The 22,945-nt window shown below is 34.0% G+C and overlaps 1 protein-coding gene across 1 annotated transcript in view; it reads left to right on the top strand.

Moving 5' to 3' along the window:
- Positions 1–22,945, top strand: part of LOC149925259 (uncharacterized) — a 31,499-nt gene that overhangs the window by 1,505 nt on the left and 7,049 nt on the right. Inside the window, exons 2-8 of the mRNA XM_090160888.1 lie at positions 4,355–4,460; positions 6,425–6,749; positions 7,904–7,960; positions 8,035–8,109; positions 8,176–8,219; positions 8,313–8,411; positions 11,011–11,538. Of these exons, the coding sequence (XP_090017014.1) occupies positions 6,446–6,749; positions 7,904–7,960; positions 8,035–8,109; positions 8,176–8,219; positions 8,313–8,411; positions 11,011–11,538 (1,107 nt within the window). The 5' untranslated portion in view covers positions 4,355–4,460; positions 6,425–6,445. The remainder of the gene's footprint in view (positions 1–4,354; positions 4,461–6,424; positions 6,750–7,903; positions 7,961–8,034; positions 8,110–8,175; positions 8,220–8,312; positions 8,412–11,010; positions 11,539–22,945) is intronic.

Below are 22,945 nucleotides of genomic sequence, written 5' to 3'. Positions count from 1 at the left end.
AATCAGAGCAGTATCTAACTAGTAAAATTTTACATCGCTTCTATCACGAGATACTGAAAGGGAGGAGCTTGCTGAAATTCAGACCGAATTTTTCAAATTAGTTTGTGACCCTTTAATAGGTGTTTCCATAAAATAATCAATAAAAATTCAAGTATAAAATCAAAGCAGTGTCTAACTAGTAAAATCTTACATCAATTTAGATTATTATACGTCTATTTAGTAGGAACTCTAAATGAAATTGGGGTTTTCCTGGCCAGTGTTTCCGGGAATCGCATCGCTAAGGATCCTAGCCGCATTTCGGGCCAAGTAAAATGTTACTTGTTTTAAGATAAAAGATCTTGGCGAAGTTTTTAAAACCTATGATAAATGGCCGTTCTGTTTTTTTCTAGGTTTTTTTTGGAGGGGGAGTGTAAGAAAGCCTATACCTAGGGGTTTCTTCGAAGGCTCATTTTCAGTGCTCCATTCGCTTGGCCTAAAAATTGCTTCCAAGATTTTTGCGATGATTAATGTTAACCCTTTTAGGATGAAGGAAAGGACTACTAAGCTCTAGAGAGTTTCCCTTTAAACCAGAATAGAAAACAGTCGCGTAGCCAGCATCCCCCCCCCCCGCCCCACGAAATGTATGGTAGGTATTTTTTCAATTTTGAAAGGATTTTAATTTTATTTAAAATTATGTTATATAAAATGCTCTATTTAAAATGCTGGTTGTTAGTGGCGTTGTAGCGCCCAGTTCAAAATTTTGATATGGCGCCCCCTATGTATGTCATAAATAAAAAAATTAGGAATACAAATTTTTATATGGTGGTCCCCGATGTATGTCATAAATAAAAAAATTAGGAATACAAATTTTTATATGGTGCCCCCTATGTATGTCATAAATAAAAAAAATTAGGAATACAAATTTTTATATGGTGCCCCCGATGTATGTCATAAATACAAAAAAATTAGGAATACGAATTTTTATATGGTGCCCCCGATGTATGTCATAAATACAAAAAAATTAGGAATACGAATTTTTATATGGTGCCCCCGATGTATGTCATAAATAAAATAAATTAGAAATAGATATTCATTTATCCCTTACATATTACGTCGTTGGTTCTGTTCTACTGAGAATTAATTACTGGTTAAATTCCCAATGAAAATCAGATGAGCTCGTGCTGCGACAGTGTTCTGTCATTAAAGGGAATATAACCTGCAAAGCATCTTTATGGAAGACCCCTTCAATTTTTCAAATTACCCTGTACAGTGGCGCCAAACATTTTTAAGGCCAAACGCAAGAGCGGCCAGAGCTGCAAACGTTGGAGTTATATTCCCTTTAAGAACGTTAAAATATAAATTATTATTAGGACCTTTAGGAATATTTAAATATAAGCAACGTATATAGTTGGAATAATTTTGGGTCTTTCGTCGCCCCACCAGGAAGACCTCTAGAGCAGCGCCAGGTTCAACATGCCCCCTCTGCATGTACGAATCTCCGTCAGCGGAGAAATCGAAATAATTATTTCCGGAAATCTAGAAATACAGGATAAATATTTTCGATATTTCTGGAAATCTAGAAATATTGGAAATCTTGAGAAATAAACGGAAATATTAGAAATCTCTAGAAATTCAAAGAAATATTGGAAATCTAGAGAAATAAACGGATATATTTTCGATATTTCTGGAAATCTAGAAATACATTAGAAATCTAGAGAAATCCAAAGAAATGTTGGGAATCTAGAGAAATAAACGGAAATATTTTTGATATATCTGGAAATCTAGAAATATTGAATAAATATCGGAAATATTGAAGAAATATCGGAAATATTGAAGAAATATCGGAAAAATTGAAGAAATATCGGAAATATTGAAGAAATATTGGAAAAATTGAAGAAATATCGGATATATTGAAGAAATATCGGAAATATTGAAGAAATATCGGAAAAATTGAAGAAATATCGAAGAAATATTGGAAATATTGAAGAAATATCGGAAATATTGAAGAAATATCGGAAAAATTGAAGAAATATTGGAAATATTGAAGAAATATCGGAAATATTGAAGAAATATCGGAAATATTGAAGAAATATTGGAAATATTGAAGAAATATCGGAATTATTGAAGAAATATCGGAAATATTGAAGAAATATTGGAAATATTGAAGAAATATCGGAAAAATTGAAGAAATATCGGAAATATTGAAGAAATATCGGAAATATTGAAGAAATATTGGAAATATTGAAGAAATATCGGAAATATTGAAGAAATATCGGAAAAATTGAGGAAATATTGAAGAAATATTGGAAAAATTGAAGAAATATCGGAAATATTGAAGAAATATCGGAAAAATTGAAGAAATATCGGAAATATTGAAGAAATATCGGAAAAATTGAAGAAATATCGGAAATATGGAAGAAATATTGGAAATATTGAAGAAATATCGGAAATATTGAAGAAATATCGGAAATATTGAAGAAATATCGGAAAAATTGAAGAAATATTGGAAATATTGAAGAAATATTGGAAATATTGAAGAAATATCGGAAAAATTTAAGAAATATCGGAAATATTGAAGAAATATCGGAAATATTGAAGAAATATTGGAAATATTGAAGAAATATCGGAAATATTGAAGAAATATCGGAAAAATTGAAGAAATATCGGAAAAATTGAAGAAATATCGGAAATATTGAAGAAATATTGGAAATATTGAAGAAATATCGGAAATATTGAAGAAATATCGGAAATATTGAAGAAATATTGGAAATATTGAAGAAATATCGGAAAAATTGAAGAAATATCGGAAATATTGAAGAAATATCGGAAATATTGAAGAAATATTGGAAATATTGAAGAAATATCGGAAATATTGTAGAAATATCGGAAATATTGAAGAAATATTGGAAATATTGAAGAAATATCGGAAAAATTGAAGAAATATTGGAAATATTGAAGAAATATCGGAAAAATTGAAGAAATATTGGAAATATTGAAGAAATATCGGAAAAATTGAAGAAATAACGGAAATATTTAGAAATAAAAAATTTGGTGTACATTTTTTTCTAAGTGGCTACCCCCTCGCAGGGGTCACAGGGCCCATGTTCCCCATGAAACGTATGGTTGCATGTACAATTGTTTAGGTTTTTTGTTTTGTTTGTAATTTTCGGGCCCCCCACCCCCAAATAAAATCCTGGCTACGCTACTGTTGTTATTTTTTTAAAGACGTATTTCTGATTCAACTAGACGCTTCAATAAAACCTCTACAAGGAAATCGCCAAGAAGTAATATTTTCAACATCCAGGACTTGCAAGTTACTGTTTATATAGTACTTGTTAAAATAATGGAAACATTTTCAAATGGAGTTGAAATTTGTCACACGGATCCCCCCCCCCCCCCCCGCTATTATTTAAATTAAATTTTAAACTGCGTACTAAGCAGCCTCAAACTCAGAAAAATGAAAGCAAAAATAAGTTTAAAATAGTTAAAGCGTTAACAAAATAATGAACGAATTAATCGTTTAGAATCCGAGAATTAGTTTATTCGAATAATCGTTTTGAAAAACCGAATTTTAAAAAAAATTATTTTGGAAAACAAATAATAACCGGTTTTTCGAGTAAACAAATATTCACTATTCGTGCTGTGTAGCGCCATCTTCTGTGTAGTTGGAGTACAAGTATTCCTCAATTCATGAGTTCCTACACAGTACTGATGAGCCCATAAATGAAAAAACCGGTATATTCCCATTCGATCGAAATCCCATTCGACCGAATTCAATATGTTTCCGAAATATAGCCCAAAAGGCGGATTCGGTTCATTGGGACCTTTTGTTTTGTTTTTTACTTCTGCCCCGAGATATAGCAGGGTACGCAAAAACGTTATACCTAAACAAAATTGCTACAGGTGTACTAACGGTAAGGTTAGGTTAGGCTCTCACTTCCCTAGGGTGGCGCGCCTTTATAAATATATTTATGCTTTGAACTTTTTATTTATATCAAGAATACAATAATAACTAGATTTATTTACCGTTTTGTTTAAGCGAAACAAATAATCATTCTTAATGTACAAAAACCCTCCTTTGTGAGCTATTTTCTCCATTTTAGCTAACTGGCTCCAATAAGACTATCAGCACTTATTTATATAAGAAGTAAACCAATTTAAAAAACGTCTCATAAAAACGAAATTTGATGTACTATAAAAAATAATATAAACGTGCAAAATTGGGCTGTAAACCGCACAATTGGGGTATTTTCGAACGAATGGGATTTCGTTCGAATGGGACCAAAGCAAAAAACCAGTCTACTGTTATTATCTCTTGCTATAAATGTGTTTGGTTCACGAACATCTTAACTGACATTTTACTCTTTCCCAACAGCGCGGCGTCCAAACCTTTCTCGATGGATTTTTCCACTGAACTATAGACCCAACACATCCCGCAATTTTAAAGACGCCATGTAAATACTAGATTCTTCTTCAATTTGGTAAGATTCATTGGCAATGCTAAAGGCGTATTTTATTCGTTGATTACCTACGTTATTATAAAAGCTCACATAAAGGTAAATTTTAACGGCGCGACAGCTTGTTTTTTGCTTCTAATTCACGATAGGTGGCTCTCTAATCTAAAGGTAATAACTGTCACTGATTAGATGGCGCCATTAAGTACTTGAAGAGTTAAAGCAACTGTCGGTTATATCATTGCCAACTGTATTATGAAAAGGCCCCTGTTATTAGAGATGGCCATGAATCTATCCGATTGTTCGAAAAAAACTGATTTAGTGGAGAGTGTGGTGCCATCTATTATTGGCAAAGGAAGCTAAAGTTCAAAATAGCCGACTGATAGCGTCGTCAGAGAGCCATTGTAGAGTATTATATTTAGACAACTTATACTCTATTTAGTGGACTTTAAAGGAAATATAACCTCAGGTATTTGGTGTGGAACACCAACGTTTGCAGTTCTGGCCGCTATGGCCTTTGGCTTTAGAAAGGTTTGGCGCCCCTGTACATGGAAACTTGAAAAATTGAAGGGGTCTTAGATATAGATTGCTTTGCAGGTTATATTCCCTTTAACCTAAATTATAAATCCCATGTAAACAATATCGTTTAAAATTACTGTAATTCAATCAAAATGTAGCTTAACTATCTGGTTTTCATTACGACGATAGTGACATCTGTTGAAAAAAGAGCTACTTGACTTCAAGCCGACACTTTCTTTAAGCTATTTCCAACAATGGGAAAGCGGGTGAAAGGTCACGCTTTTTAATTGCCCAATAGTTAAGAAGGGGAAAGGGCAATAACCTTTCACCCGCTTTCCCATTGGTGGAAATAGTTTAACCCTCCCTCCCCTAGTACTTAATGGCGCCATCTAATCAGTGGCTGATTTTAAAAATTTCCCTCATTAAATTTCTGAAAAATATATTAAAAAATCGTCAAAAGGCGTTTAAATAAATCGTCCTCCAAGGAAATCGCCAAGTAATATTTCCGAGAGTCAGGACCATAAAGTTAAGAATATTAATCTAGAGATCCAATCAAATCTGCTCCCCGCGAAACAAGTTTTTGAAAATTACAAATGTGTCGTCTCCTCTAAAATGACGAGAAAACGTTATCATATGACCCGTGACGCCATCCATTCTTTTTGAAAAAAATTTTTTTGCCGGAAAATGCGTCTTATTTGAACGAACCATTGAGAGATAGACGGCGCCACGAGTAGAATGATAAAGTTTTCTCGTCCAATGAGAGGCGACTTTTGAAGTTAAAACGTTGCTTCTCATTGGACGTCCGTACAGATTCCGGGATTTTCAAAACACACGGCGATTTTGCGTTGGCGGCGTCTGCTTTTTTCGGCGTAGATTTTATTTTCTTAAGATTTGAGTTTAAATTTTTTCTAATGACTGTAAATTGGAAAAATATGTAGTTTTGGAAGCTGAATAGTTTGAAGGTACTGTATTTTACGATTTCATTATCCCTTTAATGTTCGCATTTCCCTGCTGCTTGGTTTTGCGCTCGTTGCAGCCTACTTCCAGGGGCTAGTATGCCACACTTTCCATTCATCGTAGGAAAATGGAAAAAAAAACCGGCATACTTCTCAACTCACCCCCTACAACTCCTTAAAACTTTTGCATAACCTTTTGAAACCCCCTGTATAAACAGTGACTGGCTTTTGGAAATATTACTTCTTGGCGATTTACTTGGAGGATGATTTTATTGAAACGTCTATTACATCCCAAAATGTCTTATAACGCAACAGTTTGCTTCGTAATATTTTTCGCGTCTTGAATATTGAAACCTGGTCGTTGTCTAGGCAACGGAGTCCAGATACGAGAGAACCTATAGTGGCTAGAATTGTCGAACTAAAATACCAGAAATAAATGGAAGAAATTCCCCGCGCACGGGCCTTTATACTAACGTAGGCGACGGATTAATAAGTATCTTTCGCATCGGGGTGTAGGGCTTCTTGCTCGGGCAGACGATGATGGGCGAACCGCCTTGTTTCGTCGTGGCTCTGCCGCCTCTGATCGAAGCCACGGACGGCGACATCGTGACCCTGCAAGTGCGAGTGACGGGTCATCCGGAGCCGGCCGTCAGCTGGTTCCATTGCGGCGAGGGGGTGATGCACGTGGCCGGGAAGCGGGACTTGTACAGGCACGAAGACGGCTGGTACGAATTCGTGGTCACCAACACCAACGAGGAGGACGAGGGCGAGTACGAGTGCAAAGCCGAAAACGTCTACGGCGCCGCTTCCACCTTCGGAGACCTTTACTACTATTCCAGAGGTTAGTCTTATCGAGGACCCCTAGAAGTCACTAAGAACTATGAAAATATTCAATGCTGCCACCTTTAAATTATACTTCTCAAAATATGGAAATTTATTGGCGCCCTCTAGAGCCGTGTAAAGTCTATAAATATTAATTTCTTATTATTATTATTTTTTTATAATTTTATCTTATTTTTTATAATTTTATCTTATTATTTTTTAAAATTTATTAAAGTTTTATCTTATTATTTTATATAATTTTATCTTATTATTATTTATTGTTATTTTTCATTTATAGTTTTATCTTATTATTATTATTATTATTGAAACAGGCCAAATTCAAAATTCCCGCCGCCGATTTAGCGTAAATTCGTGCTAGGATATTTCCGTCAAATGTACTAGATATTTTTCCTTTCTTAACCTGCAACTGAGTATATAGTAACGGCTCTCTTTGGGGCCCGGAATTTATATTTCATCGGGGCCCGGCTTCGATCTACGCAGTCCTGTTTGTTTCGCGCCAAAATGCGGGCGCCGCCGTTTCGAATAAGCTATAATTAATAATAATCAAGGCAACACCTTAGACCCAAATCAACTAGCGACTTATATTGTCTTTTTTAAACAGGTGGCGGGGTTACAACGCGTAGGAGGGTGGTGGCAAGCTCTTCATGCCACGCGAGCCAAAAGCTCCCTACAGCCGTAACAGTTTTTATGGAAGGGGAATCCGAAGAAATCGGTAGAAAACCCCTTTAACCCGTGAGGGAGAGAACTTGCAAACTTAACGCAGAAGGAGTAGTTTCGAGTTTTCACCTAGTGCCAAAAGTTGGGATCGAACCCGGTTCCTTTTGCTGCGAGGTGAAACCGCTAATCACTCTGCCACCCCACTCTTTTTTTATAATAGTACTAATCAGCTAGGCTAATACCTAAGGCACCACCTTAGACTTAGGTCATCAAGCGATTTTCAACATGTAATTTAGTATTTTCTAAATGAACGACTTAGGTGTGCGACAATGGCGGCAGCAAAATTTGTAACCCCAACAAAAATAGCGGAGTTTTGCACCTCCAAAAATGTACACTAAGCTGGTCTATTAAAAATTATATATGTCAAGTGAAACACCTCTTATATTAGTCCTAAGCAACTTGTTTTTGATGCGTTTCACGTTTGAATCTATTCAGATATTTCGGACTCGACAAAAGACGGTTCAGAAGCTGGAACCCGGGCGGACGACAATGGTAAATATATCGTACAGTAGCTGTCTCTAATTAAATCTACGGCCTCTAATTGGGAATTCGTAATTACTCGGTAGACGAGTACAATGGTAGGCAGTCGGGCCTGCTCATTCTTCTGGACGATGGTTCCCTAACCGATGACGACAGTCAAGGTATAATTAACCCTTAATTAATTATTAATTACCCCCGAGCTAATTAATACGCTAATTTATTCATAGACCATTCCCTGAGGCGATCTTTGACCGCTTCGGAACAAATGCAGGTAATTAGAACTTCAATTGAGAACAAATTTGCATATTAGTATGATTATAAAGTCTTAAATTTAATAATGAAAATGTGGTTTTTCTTTTGGCAGGGTATCATCGAAGATTTGACGCAGGATGACGGCAGCTTAACCCTCGGCAGAGATGAATTTGGATCTGACAGAGATTTAGTCGATCCCGGAGATCCAATGGTAAGAATATTTTCAATACTTCCTACGATTACTTTAGTCAGAAGTAAATGAGCATTAGTTTCTGCTTTAATTTCATATACGAATTAATCGTAAGAAAATATTTTTGAACAAATGACTTTTTTTGGCGTATTACTCCATAGAATGATTATGATAATTTTGTTGCAAAAAAGTCAATGCCAAAGGTCAAACAGGTCTGAAGAGGTCAGGGAATAAGAATTGGTAAAAAGTCAGGGAATTTAATAATGGGCCTAATAAGTCAGGGAATTTAAAAATAGGTCTAAAAGATACGGGAATTTTAAGAATTTGTAAAAAGTCAGGGAGTTTAATAATGGGCCTATTAAGTCAGGGAAAGGTCAGGGAAATTAAAAATAGGTCTAAAAAGGTCAGGGAATTTTAAGATATTGTAAAAATTCAGGGAAAAGTCAGGGAATTCCATTTTATCTTGACACTTTTTGAAGGTAATTTCACTCTAGATCTATGACAAATTCTATGATTATCATTTATTTCCTTGAAAGTTTGGCTAATTTTTTCAACATTGCAATAACCTTTTTACTGAAATATAAGTCCATTTAATTTTATTAACTTCTGATAAAAGTAAAATAAAAATAAACATTTTGGCCTTAAAAATCAATGAAAATTTCTTAAAATGGTTAGGGAATAGTCAGGGAATTTGAATCTGAGAATATTGTGGCAACCCTGTCAAAAATAAATGGGGTAGTAGCATTTGTCCGAATTTCATTCGTCCGAATAGTGTCGCGTTTGTCCGAATACTCATTTGTCCGAACTCGAAAACCGAAATTGTTCCATTTGAACGAATTTAATGACCTTTAGTGTCATTTTTCCGAACGAGTAGTAGCATTTGTTCGAATTTCCATGGCAAAAATAGTGTTTCGTATATGTATTATATATTAGAAATATAATTGTATGACGAAATTGTTTTATTTTAACCAAAAATTGTCTGGGTTGGTGTTAATTCAGAGTTGGCTTTGATTCCGTTAGGTTAGGTTACGTTAGGTTAGGTTACGTTACGTTAGGTTAGGTTAAATAGGTTAGTTTAGGTTAGGTTAAATAGGTTAAGTTAGGTTAGGTGTCTGTTTTCATTGGAATTTAGGTTAGATTGAAGTTACACAATTATTCATGTTAAGATAAAAAAAACGCACGTTTGGATTCGGTTAAATGTGATTCTTTCGAATTTGACTAAAGCCAATGTATAACGTTGGGACAAATGACATTTCTAACATTTGACAAACGGTTAAATTGCCAACAAATTATACAAAATAATTTTCGGACAAATGAAACCATAATTCGGTCATCTGAGCCTTATTTTTACAGTTCGGACAAATGAGTATTCGGACAAATGCTACCAAATCAAATAAATATTAGTTATACTTAATTGTCGCTATTGTAGCTCGTTAATTTTGAGTTTTTAAACAGTACTTTGGATCTTTAGATCGGTAATAAGGAAGCGATAAAAGTTTGATATAGATCGTTCTGAGTTAGATCAAATCTAAAATCACTAACGGATTCCTGACATTTCAAACATTATGTTGTTTAACATTTACAATTATTTCTGGGAAATTTTAAATAATAAATCATTAAATTAAAGGAAATTGGATAATATCTACGTCCGCCCGTAAAACTCTCGGAATAGCCGGGACCAGTATAGCAAAATCCCTAAAAAGTCCTATAAAATCCTATAATTTTGATATTTTGATATTTTGCCAATTTAAAATCCCACCACTCAGTTAAATTGCTAGATTTAGCTATAGGATAAATTCCTATACAAATTCATTCTAGTCTACACTTTTGTTATTGTTAACATGGTTAGCTACAAGTATATTTTTGTAATAAAATGGTTAAATAGTTTCTATTTTTTAATTGGAAATTGAAGATTTATTTAATTAAATATAGATTTTGTTTTTAAATGCATAAATTTAGTAGAGGAAATAGTACTATAAAGTCCTATAATTTGGAAAAAATAGTCCTATAAAATCCTATAATTTGAAAAAAAAAAGTCCTATAAAATCCTATAATTTGGAAAAATAATCCTATCAAATCCTATAATTTTGGAAAATAATCCTATCAAATCCTATAATTTTGAAAAATAGTCCTATAAAATCCTATAATTTTGACAATAGTCCTATAAAATCCTATAATTTTGAAAATAGTCCTATAAAATCCTATAATTTGGAAAAATAGTCCTACAAAATCCTATAATTTGAAAAAAAAAATGGTTTTATAAAATCCTATAATTTTGAAAAAATAGTGCTACAAAATCCTATAATTTGGAAAAAGTTTTATAAAATCCTATAATTTTGAAAAAATAGTCCTATTAAATCCTATAATTTTGAAAAAAGTCCTATAAATCCTATATTTTTGAAAAAATCGTCCTATAAAATCATATAAGTTTGGAAAAATAGTCCTATAAAATCCTATATTTTGATAAATAGTTCTATAAAATCCTCTAATTTTTAAAAAGTAGTCCTATGTTTTTAGAAATTTAATCTTATTTTTCTTATAAAAAAATTGAAGGTTTGATACCACGATAATTAATTTTTTTCTAGTTTTAAAATAACTTAATTGCGGGACTCCATTTCAGTTTTTGGAGGGCTGGCACTACACCAACACGCACTACCACCGGAACCACGGTGGGCAAATGCATCAGCAAACGGTGTCGGACAGCACCTGGGACTCGGTACGGCGGCCGGGAAACCGGCGCTCATCGGGAACCGGCCGCTCGCCGCCGGAATCGGTCAAGTCGGGCCCCGCCTCGGAACCCTTGACGTCGTGGTACCCGCAACTGTCCACCACCAACGAGAGCTTCGGCGACCTCTCCTCGGACAATGTCAGTTCGCTGTCTACCCCGGACCCCGAATCGACTTTCACGTGCGTCACTCCGGTCAACCCGCCTCTTCCCTTCGCGGACTCGCGAGCCTTCAGCGCCCTCTCGAGTGCGGGAGAGCTGGCGCAAGCCGCCAAAGCGGAAACTCAACTCTTGGCCGCCGCCACTTCCGGTGGCGTCAAGGCCAAAAAGTGTATCAAGTTCTGGGATATCGCCGAAGAAGAGGAAGACAAGACGGGGACCTTGGTCAATCTCGTCGTCGACGGATACGCTACACAGAATTTCGTAAGTTGACATTTATTCAAGGTCTTACTCGATTTCCCAGATTGAGACAGCCATAGTAAATATTGAAATGACTCTAATTTTAACATTTCACTACCTGAGAGCGAAGGTCAAAAAAGTTGCTATACTCCCAGACAGGGTTGGCATAGAACCAGCCATACCGGTTATAGCCACCTTGTTAAAACCGGTTATAGCCACTAGAAAAAATCCAGATTTTTGTGGTTTTTAAAAAAAAAATACAATATGAATATTTTAGTAAATTAATAGTTTTTATTTAGAAATTTAGTTTATTTTTTGTTTCATATTTAGAAACCGGTTTACTTTTACCAGTTTTTCGGTAGGTTTAAAGTTCCAAAGTGCCTCGCTTCTGTCGGTGCGTCATACACAAAAACTAGGGGGAATTCCCGAGGAAATCAAAATAATTCAGTTATTTTATATAGTGTTATTTCGCTTTACTTGTTTAGTTTCTTATTTACGACAATAACTGCAGACAATTTCTACTTACATAAGTAAAAGGTACTGTTTATATTTTAGCCGGTTATAACCGGGGGAAAAAACGGTTATAGCCAATTAAAACCACTGGTCTGGATTTTTTCAAAAAAAGCCGGCTTTTTGCCAACCCTGCTCCCAGAATACCTATAATACCTAAAAAGTCCTATATTTCTAAATAGGCCTTTCTATAAAGTAACATTGGCCTTCTTGTTTCGATGTTGCTGCTGCGTCACGGGTGACGTATCGATGACGTTTCACTAAGAAAAACCCTGGACATAAGAGTAAATTCGACGAGGCACCCTGTTTTTAAGCATTAAGTAACTGAACTTCTACGTATTTCGTGACGAATGAGCAACATAAAAACAAGTTCAGCAAGCGTAGCTTATTTTATTGAAAGGCCTATTGGTCCTAATTTTTTCCTAGTCGTATAAATCCCTATAATTTTTAAAATTGTCATTAGAGTGAGCACTGCTTATGGGAAATTTACTAAACACCGCAACTTATAGGAAATCTTAAAAAAATCACTTACAAGGAGAGTACCCGAGGTGTTTATTGCCGATTTGATTCAAAGTCGGGCGTAATGTAGACCTATATGAGATATGAAATTTCTCAAAAGGAGACGTTGCACAACTTGCACTACCCAATAGTACCCATTCGATTTTCCAGGCAACCGAAAATGTTTACAATTTTACCCCAAAAATGTTTACAATTTACCGAAACTTGATGAAATTTACCTAACTGTGGTCCAAATTACCCATTTTGTTATTTATATAAATTTTTTTAATATTTTCGTAGGTGAAAACGATAAAATCCAATGCTTTTTTAAATGGAGATTTTTGTTTTCAGTGGTAAAAAACATTTTCGGTTTTAGTATATTACCTCTAGAATTGGGATTAGCACTTATTTACCTGGCTGTCTATGCAAAAATTAAATTTTCAGTTATGGATAAAAACAAATAAAACAGATTATTATTATTCTTATGGAATGTGATTTAAAAAAAAACAAACCCCTGATTATATTTTTTCCTATTTACATTTTGAAATTTTGAAGCAATTTTAAGTTGTAAAGTATTTGACTTTTGTTACAAGGGTTTTTAGGGAGAAGACCTTCTTATATAATCCTATTTTTTCCAAAGATTTTTACCTATAAATTTCTATATTTTCTGTGTTCCTATAACTATAAATTACAAACCTCGAGTACTTTACTTTAATTTTGCTTTAACCTTTTTTGGTATATTTCAATTATTAGGATAGTATTACAATTATTTTATAAACTTATTTTTCTCAAAATGTGTTTTTTTTATTTGCCGGACCTCAGCTCTCAGGTAGCGAAAAGTATCTTGAAACTACACAATGTTCAAATTATAATATTACCGGAAGTATATTCCTAAACTACCTTCGAGACATAAATCAGCTAGTTGCTATACCTCTAATCATAAGTACCATAATAACATAAGTATGTTAATTAGGAAAAATTATCACCGAACTGATTTTCAGAACAGAGCCCCGTAGTGTCTAAATAAGCCCTAGGCGAAATATACTTCTATCAAGGACGATTACACACTACTCATAAGGAGACTACCCGAGGTGGTTATCTCCGATTTGGTTCAAACTCGCGTGGTAAGAAGAACTTAATGTAACTTAAAAATCCCTAAAAGGGTGGACAAGAATGGGCTTTAGTTTTGCCATGGCAACCAAAAATGTTTTTCACATCTTAAAAACTGATTACTCGTATTTACCCAATATATGTATATTTACTCATATTTACCAAAATTGACGTATATTGGTCCAAATGTACCAGATTTAGCCATGATCTGAATTATGTATCTAATTGATGAACCTTTTTTAATTTTTTGAAAAATATAGTTAGGGGGGACCCTTAAAATCTTCGATTTTCCCATGTTAATTTTCATAGAGAAAATCAGTTTTAAGTTGCGAAAAACATTTTTGGTTGCCATGGCAAAACGAAAGCCCATTCTTGTCCACCCTTTTAGGGATTTTCAAGTTACACGAAGGTCTACTTACCACCCGAGTTTGAACCAAATCGGAGATAACCACCTCGGGTAGTCTACTTGTCAGTTCTTGTGCGAGTCCGAGAATGCATTTTGGCAGACAAATAGTCGAAATAGTTACCGTAAAAATCTCGTATGCTCGAGAGAAAAAATGGTCGTGAAAGTAACTCTAAAATCCCGAAATCTGTGCCAAAATCAATTCTAAAATCACGAAATCAGTCTTAGTAAAACAAATTTAAACACGTAAATCGTGTTCTGAAATATCTAATTCGCGAGTGTTCGACTCTTCGGAACTGAAATACTTAAGGTACTTATTAAAAATATTATTAAAAATTGAAGCAAAATTGAATAACGCAACGCCTAGAGCTCCGGGAAACGGATAAATTAACCGCCAAAATTTCAATTATTCATAAAAAAGTTCGATTAAACTATTATACGATTTAATATGTAACAAATAAGTTTTATTCGGATAATTTTCGGATATCGATCTAAAAGTATATAACGGAAAATTTCTTATCCGTACGCCGAGCCCTAGCAACGCCGCTGTAACGATAACGTCGAAGAAATTACGAGATATAATTGAAAAAGTGTTGTTCTCAATCGCCAACAGGGGATTAGGTACGCTTGTCTTACAGCGAGTCGGAAAGTGAAAAATGTGACGTAGTCTTGTTTTGGCGTGGCACAAACTTTTTTTATCGTGAAAATTGCAATATTGAGGGGAATGGGGTGGATTTTTCATTTCCGGGTGTTTCCTTGAGGCGGCAGAAGGCGCGGAGGGGGGTGCAGACTTGGGTTACCATGCTTCTCTTCCTTACCCGAAAAAGTCCCGAGTTGAGAATGACGAGCGCCTATTTTTAGCCTCTCTCATCTCTGATCTCCAGAGCTTCTCGTCTCCTTCCTTTTGTTTAATTCCTTGTTTCCCCGTCGGTGGCGCTGATTGTAGTTTTTTTTTTTCGTTTGTCACTGCACCCTGGGTAGTCGTAACTATATTTACATGATCTTTCGTGGCCGATAATTAGTCGCCCTATTCAGCGGGATTTTTATGAGCTCTACCGACCGATTTGTCTTTTCCCCTTTTAGTCCCCGACGTAGAAAACATCCTCTTTTTCCTCAGAGGAAATAGAACCGCAACTGCCCATTAATTCTTTTTTTTTCACCGCAAAGTGCCCACCCATTTGGGTTTTTCACACGCAACTTGTTAGAGAAAAATCTTGGGGTTTAGTTGTTATAGAAGGATGAAGATTGTTTCATTATTAATTAATTTTAATTCCCTTATGGAAATTACATCTAATGTTCAAATTTAGATTTAACTGGAATACAAATCTGTTTTGATCCATTTGGAATCAAGATCAGTTCAGTTTATATCCAAATATATTTTGATCCAACTGGAATTAAGATCCGTCAAGTTTAATTTCAAATTTGTTTTATTCTATCCAGTTTAAATCCAAATCTGTTTTGGTCTAATTAGAATTAAGATCCGTCCAGGCTAGATCCAAATCTGTTTTGGTCTAACTAGAATTAAGATCCGTCCTGGTTAGATCCAAATCTGTTTTGGTCTAACTAGAATTAAGATCCGTCCAGGCTAGATCCAAATCTGTTTTGGTCTAACTAGAATTAAGATCCGTCCAGGTTAGATCCAAATCTGTTTTGGTCTAACTAGAATTAAGATCCGTCCAGGCTAGATCCAAATCTGTTTTGGTCTAACTAGAATTAAGATCCGTCCAGGTTAGATCCAAATCTGTTTTGGTCTAACTAGAATTAAGATCCGTCCAAGTTAGATCCAAATCTGTTTTGATCTAACTAGAATTAAGATCAGTCCAGGTTAGATCCAAATCTGTTTTGATCTAACTAGAATTAAGATCAGTCCAGGTTAGATCCAAATCTGTTTTGATCTAACTAGAATTAAGATCAGTCCAGGTTAGATCCAAATCTGTTTTGATCTAACTAGAATTAAGATCCGCCCAGGTTAGATCCAAATCTGTTTTGATCTAACTAGAATTAAGATCAGTCCAGGTTAGATCCAAATTTGTTTTGATCTAACTAGAATTAAGATCCGTCCAGGTTAGATCCAAATCTGTTTCGATCTAACTAGAATTAAGATCCATCCAGTTTACATCCAAATATGTTTCGATCTAACTAGAATTAAGATCCATCCAGTTTACACCCCAATTATGTTTCGATCTAACTAGAATTAAGATCCGTCCAGGTTAGATCCAAATCTGTTTTGGTCTAACTAGAATTAAGATCCGTCCAGGCTAGATCCAAATCTGTTTTGGTCTAACTAGAATTAAGATCCGTCCAGGTTAGATCCAAATCTGTTTTGGTCTAACTAGAATTAAGATCCGTCCAGGCTAGATCCAAATCTGTTTTGGTCTAACTAGAATTAAGATCCGTCCAGGTTAGATCCAAATCTGTTTTGGTCTAACTAGAATTAAGATCCGTCCAAGTTAGATCCAAATCTGTTTTGATCTAACTAGAATTAAGATCAGTCCAGGTTAGATCCAAATCTGTTTTGATCTAACTAGAATTAAGATCAGTCCAGGTTAGATCCAAATCTGTTTTGATCTAACTAGAATTAAGATCAGTCCAGGTTAGATCCAAATCTGTTTTGATTTAACTAGAATTAAGATCCGCCCAGGTTAGATCCAAATCTGTTTTGATCTAACTAGAATTAAGATCAGTCCAGGTTAGATCCAAATTTGTTTTGATCTAACTAGAATTAAGATCCGTCCAGGTTAGATCCAAATCTGTTTCGATCTAACTAGAATTAAGATCCATCCAGTTTACATCCAAATATGTTTCGATCTAACTAGAATTAAGATCCATCCAGTTTACACCCCAATTATGTTTCGATCTAACTAGAATTAGGATCCATCCAGTTTACATCCAAATATGTTTCGATCTAACTAGAATTAAGATCCATCCAGTTTACATCCAAATATGTTTCGATCTAACTAGAATTAAGATCCATCCAGTTTACATCCAAATATGTTTCGATCTAACTAGAATTAAGATCCATTCAGTTTACATCCAAATAGGTTTCGATCTAACTAGAATTAAGATCCATCCAGTTTACATCCAAATATGTTTCGATCTAACTAGAATTAAGATCCATCCAGTTTACATCCAAATATGTTTCGATCTAACTAGAATTAAGATCCATCCAGTTAACAACTAGAATCAATATCCACTCAGTTTGAATCTAATTCCGTGTCAGCTAAGCTAATACCCAAGGCACCACCTAAGGCCTAAGTCATCAAGCGACTTTTAAAGCCATTAATTCAGGTGGCCGGGTTACAATGCGTAGGAATCAATCTCCATCCAGTTTAGATCCAAATCTGTTTTGATCCTATTGGAATCAAGATCCGTCCAGTTTAGATCCAAATAGGTTTTGATCCAACTGGTATCAAGATCCGTCCAGTTTAAATCCAAATTTGTTTGGATCCAACTGGAATCAAGATTCGTTCAGTTTGAAACCAAATATGTTTTGATCCAACTGGAATCAAGAACCGTACAGTTTGAAACCAAATTTGTTTTGATACAAGACTTATTTAGTTTTAATCCAAATCTGGTTCGATCCACCTGAAATCAATGTTCATCCAGGTTGAATCCAAATCGGTTTTTATGCAACTGGAATCCATCCAGTTTAGATCCAAATCTGTTTTGGTGAAACCTGTGGCGTAGCCAGAAATCCTTCAAGGGAGGGGTTTAAACTATGTAAAATACCTAAGGGGGTCGAGATGGGGGTTCAATTTTATTATAGCCAAAGTTTCACTCCAAGGGGGCAGGTTAACACGGAAACCCTCCCCTTGTCTACGCCACTGGATCCAACTGGAATACATCTCCATCCAGTTTAAATTCAAATCTGTTTTGATCTAACTAGAATCAAGATCCGTCCAGTTTAGATAAAAATTTGTTTTGATCCAAGTATAATCAACCTCCATCCAGTTTAGATCTAAATCAGTTTTGAAACAAATTAGGATCAAGATCCGTCCAGTTTTGATCCAAATCTGTTTTGATCCAACTGAAATAAAAATCCGTCGAGTTTAAATCCAAATCGTTTTTGATACAAGACTTATTTAGTTTTAATAAAAAACGGTTTCGATCCAACTGCAATCAAGGTTCATCTAGTTCTAATCCAAATCGGTTTTTATGCAACTGTAATCCAAAATCCAAATCCAATAATTTTGATCTAATCGGAATAAATTTGACATTTATTCATTGTAATTGGATCACGTTGTATTTTTCGAAAAACCCCATTTCGATATAATTCTGGAATTGGATTTGATCTACCATATTCCCAATACCCACAAGCTCATTCTATCTAAAAAAAGTCATGAGCCTGTGTATAATCAAGAAGGCATAGAAGTAGCTATGTCGCTTGTCCCCGGCTGCCATGATGTTATACTTTTCAAAATGGAAACGCCCTAAAAATCTGCTCTGTATCGCCATCTGTACAATGCTAAAGTAGGATGTTTTTTCCTCACTATGAATGAAGATTCAAAAATGCTCAGATTATTTTTTTAAATTAAATTATCCAACTGAAGTAATTTTTAATCATAAAAAAATGATAAGAACAATAAATAATATTAAGATACTTTAATTAATATCATTTTTCTCGACCGTATAGAAATGTAGACACTAGAGGGCGCTAGTCAATTCCATGAGTTTTAAAAATATTTCAATTTAAATTTCAATTTATTGTTTTTTTCAATGGTTTTACAATTTCGATGGGATTAGAGGACTAGGTCAACTGCCAACTTGTAAGCCCTCTGTTGGAACATCGACAAATAATAATAATTTGTCGATGGTTGGAAGGTGTTTAAAATTTTTCATTCTGAGGTTGAATAAAATATAAAAATAAAATAAATTATAATTATATAAAATTAAACTGGTCAACATAGAACAACTGTACACAAAAATTAAATACACTTATAAGATAACTAAACAAGTTAAAAGATTGAGTTTCATCGTTAATAATATAACTTCATGGTGCCAGTATTTAATATTTCAATGATTAAGATAGCACTCTTGATCGATTAAATCCGATTAAATAATGATTAAGATAATTAAATCATGATTAAATCATGATTAAGATAATTAAATCATGATTAAGATAATTAAATCATGATTAAGATAATTAAATCATGATTAAGATAATTAAATCATGATTAAGATAATTAAATCATGATTAAGATAATTAAATCATGATTAAGATAATTAAATCATGATTAAGATAATTAAATCATGATTAAGATAATTAAATCATGATTAAGATAATTAAATCATGATTAAGATAATTAAATCATGATTAAGATAATTAAATCATGATTAAGATAATTAAATCATGATTAAGATAATTAAATCATGATTAAGATAATTAAATCATGATTAAGATAATTAAATCATGATTAAGATAATTAAATCATGATTAAGATAATTAAATCATGATTAAGATAATTAAATCATGATTAAGATAATTAAATCATGATTAAGATAATTAAATCATGATTAAGATAATTAAATCATGATTAAGATAATTAAATCATGATTAAGATAATTAAATCATGATTAAGATAATTAAATTAGATTAAGATAATTAAATCGTGATTAAGATAATTAAATCACGATTAAGATAATTAAATCATGATTAAGATAATTAAATCATGATTAAGATAATTAAATCATGATTAAGATAATTAAATCATGATTAAGATAATTAAACCATGATTAAGATAATTAAATCATGATTAAGATAATTAAATCATGATTAAATCACGATTAAGCTGATTAAATAACGATTAAGCTGATTAAATCACGATTGAGCGGATTAAATCACGATTAAGCTGATTAAATCACGATTAGGCTGATTAAATCACGATTAGGCTGATTAAATCACGGTTAAGCTGATTAAATCACGATTAAGCCGATTTGAAGACAATTAAGCCGATTATATAGCGATTAAAAATAAATATATTCCAATAATTAGATCGTGAATAAATCGATTAAATAACGAATAAAATTAGCTTGTGGTTAAATCAAGATTGAAATAATTAAATCGCGATTAAAAGTTTATATCGTAATTAAACAATTGAACTTGTGATTAAATCAAGATTAAAATTATTAAATCAAGATTAAAATGATTAAATCGTGATTAAATCAAGATTAAAATGATTAAATCAAGATTAAAATGATTAAATCAAGATTAAAATGATTAAATCGTGATTAAATCAAGATTAAAATGATTAAATCGTTATTAAATCAAGATTAAAATGATTAAATCGTGATTAAATCAAGATTAAAATGATTAAATCGTGATTAAATCAAGATTAAAATGATTAAATCGTGATTAAATCAAGATTAAAATTATTAAATCGTGATTACATCAAGAGTAAAATGATTAAATCGTGATTAAATCAAGATTAAAACGATTAAATCAAGATTAAAATTATTAAATCAAGAATAAAATGATTAAATCAAGATTAAAATGATTAAATCAAGATTAAAATGATTAAATCAAGATTAAAATAATTAAATCGTGATTAAATCAACATTAAAATGATTAAATCGTGATTAAATCCAGATTATAATGATTAAATTAAGATTGAAAGATTAAATCAAGATTGAAAGTTTAAATCTTGATTAAATCAAGATTGAAAGATTAAATTGTGATTAAATCAAGATTTAAAGATTAAATCGTGATTAAATCAAGATTTAAAGATTAAATCAGATAAAAAATATAAATTTAATCGGATTAAATCCGATTAAGTATGCACCCGAAAGAGGAGTGATCTGCCCTTGATATTTTCACAGTTCTCAAATACATCTACGGGTTCTTGGTATAATTAAAGACAAGTTAACGGTAAAATGAGTAACCAGACAAACCAAATTTATTTATAAATGACAAATGGCCGTTCTACCGATAGAGTCTAAATTCGACAAGTTAGCGAATTTAATATTGATGGTTTCGCAAAGACGGGCTTTCTTTAATTCCTTTGTGTAAGAGAACAAAAACGAGATATATTTTCTCCTGAAGACAGCAATTACACCAACGAGAGAGTAGAACCTCAGCGTTTTCTATAATTGTTGCGCCATTTAGTTTAGGCTAGCACTCTTTCCCGGTCTCCCTTCTTCGCGTCAAGCGGTCGACGAAGGCAGCCGACGTGGACGGTAAAGTCTGCCTTCTTTGGAATCGTAACGGAACTCGTTGAACTCTCGTTAAGCCTCGGCTCGAGTATACGCAATGGAGAGATAGCGTTAGCGTCGCGGGGATGTCTGCTCGACGCCGGGCACGATTTATTTTTTATCCGTCTATCGGTGGATGTTGATGGGGCCTTCGCTCCTCTCTCGCTTTTTCTCCCCTGATATTTCTTTCAACGACCCGACATTGCGGGGCTTTCGATCGTGACCAAAACTCATTAATTTCGCTTTCTAACGCATATCAATGGAAAGGAGATGTCAAATTGTTGTCTTTTTTCACTTACGAAGAACTCGAGTATTTATTTTAGACAATTTTTTATGCTTCCGAAGAAATTTACCGCGTGGGCCCCTTGCCTGGCAAAGGCTTAACGCTACGATAGAATAAATATTTTTAAATTCGTAGCCTACGTTACTGTAAAGGCATTATTCTTGGCAGCAGCGTTGCCAGTTCTTGATACTCAAATCATCTAACCACAGACAAGAAATTATCGATCTCAGAAAAAATTATCATATGCCTGACACTTAAAGTTCGACCGATTGAAAAGTTATGTTTAAAAATTGCAGTGTTAACTGGTTTTCAGCCAATTAAAAAACATTATCGTACATTATGGTAAGCGTGAGCTGAACTATCGAAAAATGCGTACTACATAGTACGCCATTGAAAATATCGTTCGTCCCAAAAATTATCTCGAAATTATCGAGGTATACGATAATTATCCTACGTCTGGCTACGCTGCCTGGCATTTTAGTTCGCCAATTCTGACCACTAGGACTGTGCTCTCGTATCTTGAAACTGTTGCTTAGGCAACGCCCGGGTTTTAATATTCAAGACGCAAAAAACTTGCCGTTGCAAAACTGTTGCGTTATAACAAATTTTGGGCTATTATTAACGATTTTTTTAACTTCTTTTATCAAGTTTAAACAAAGGTGAGGACACATTTTATTAATTAAACGCTAATCTCTTATTAGGTCCAAATCAGAGAGCAACATCTCAAGAATTAGAAGCAAATAAATAAATCCTCGCGTTGATAAAATGACCCCACTCGACGGGAGGCGTGCACGGACCTTTATAATAACGCAGGCAACGGTAGATCTTATGGAAATCTAAGACGTTATTAGATCAGGGTCAGGGGCTGTTCCTAAATTACGTAACGAATAATAACGATTGGGTGCTTGCTCGTAGGGTCGTAAGACATACGTCATAACTAAGCCCCGCCTTAAAATGGCTGTCATGACATTAATTTCAACTCAAGATCACGATGCAAAACATGACAGACTTGCAAATAGTGGTATTTTTAACGGGAGTCCTTTAGACCCCCGACCCCTCCATGTCTATTATTCATAAGGGTCACTTACTCGTAGGGGAGTTAAAATTAAATAAATACAGAAACGACAGAAAAAACAAATTGTTTACGATATTTTGTGAAATTTTCTAAAATGTGTTTCATTTAAATTGGGAGTCCGGGTGACCCTCGACCCCTCTTGGAATGATTTATTGTGAGGGTTCCAGCATTTATTTTGAGAGTCAATGACCCCCGGGTTGCCATTAATTGAAAGTCTGCCACACGACCCGGCGAAATAATAACGTAACCGCCATGGGCGTCTTAATGTCATGGCGGACCTATACGCGTTACTATGGCAACGAACACAAGCCCCACCGACGAGAAAGCTAAAATCTTAAAATTATTAAATTTCTTTCTAAATTAA

Source organism: Leiobunum rupestre, chromosome 10, assembly GCF_980474605.1.
Source record: "Leiobunum rupestre chromosome 10, qqLeiRupe1.1.hap1, whole genome shotgun sequence".
In the NCBI taxonomy this organism is placed as follows: Eukaryota; Metazoa; Arthropoda; class Arachnida; order Opiliones; family Sclerosomatidae; genus Leiobunum; species Leiobunum rupestre.
The sequence above is the reverse complement of the archived record's forward strand: the minus strand, read 5'-3'. Positions and strand labels throughout refer to the sequence as shown.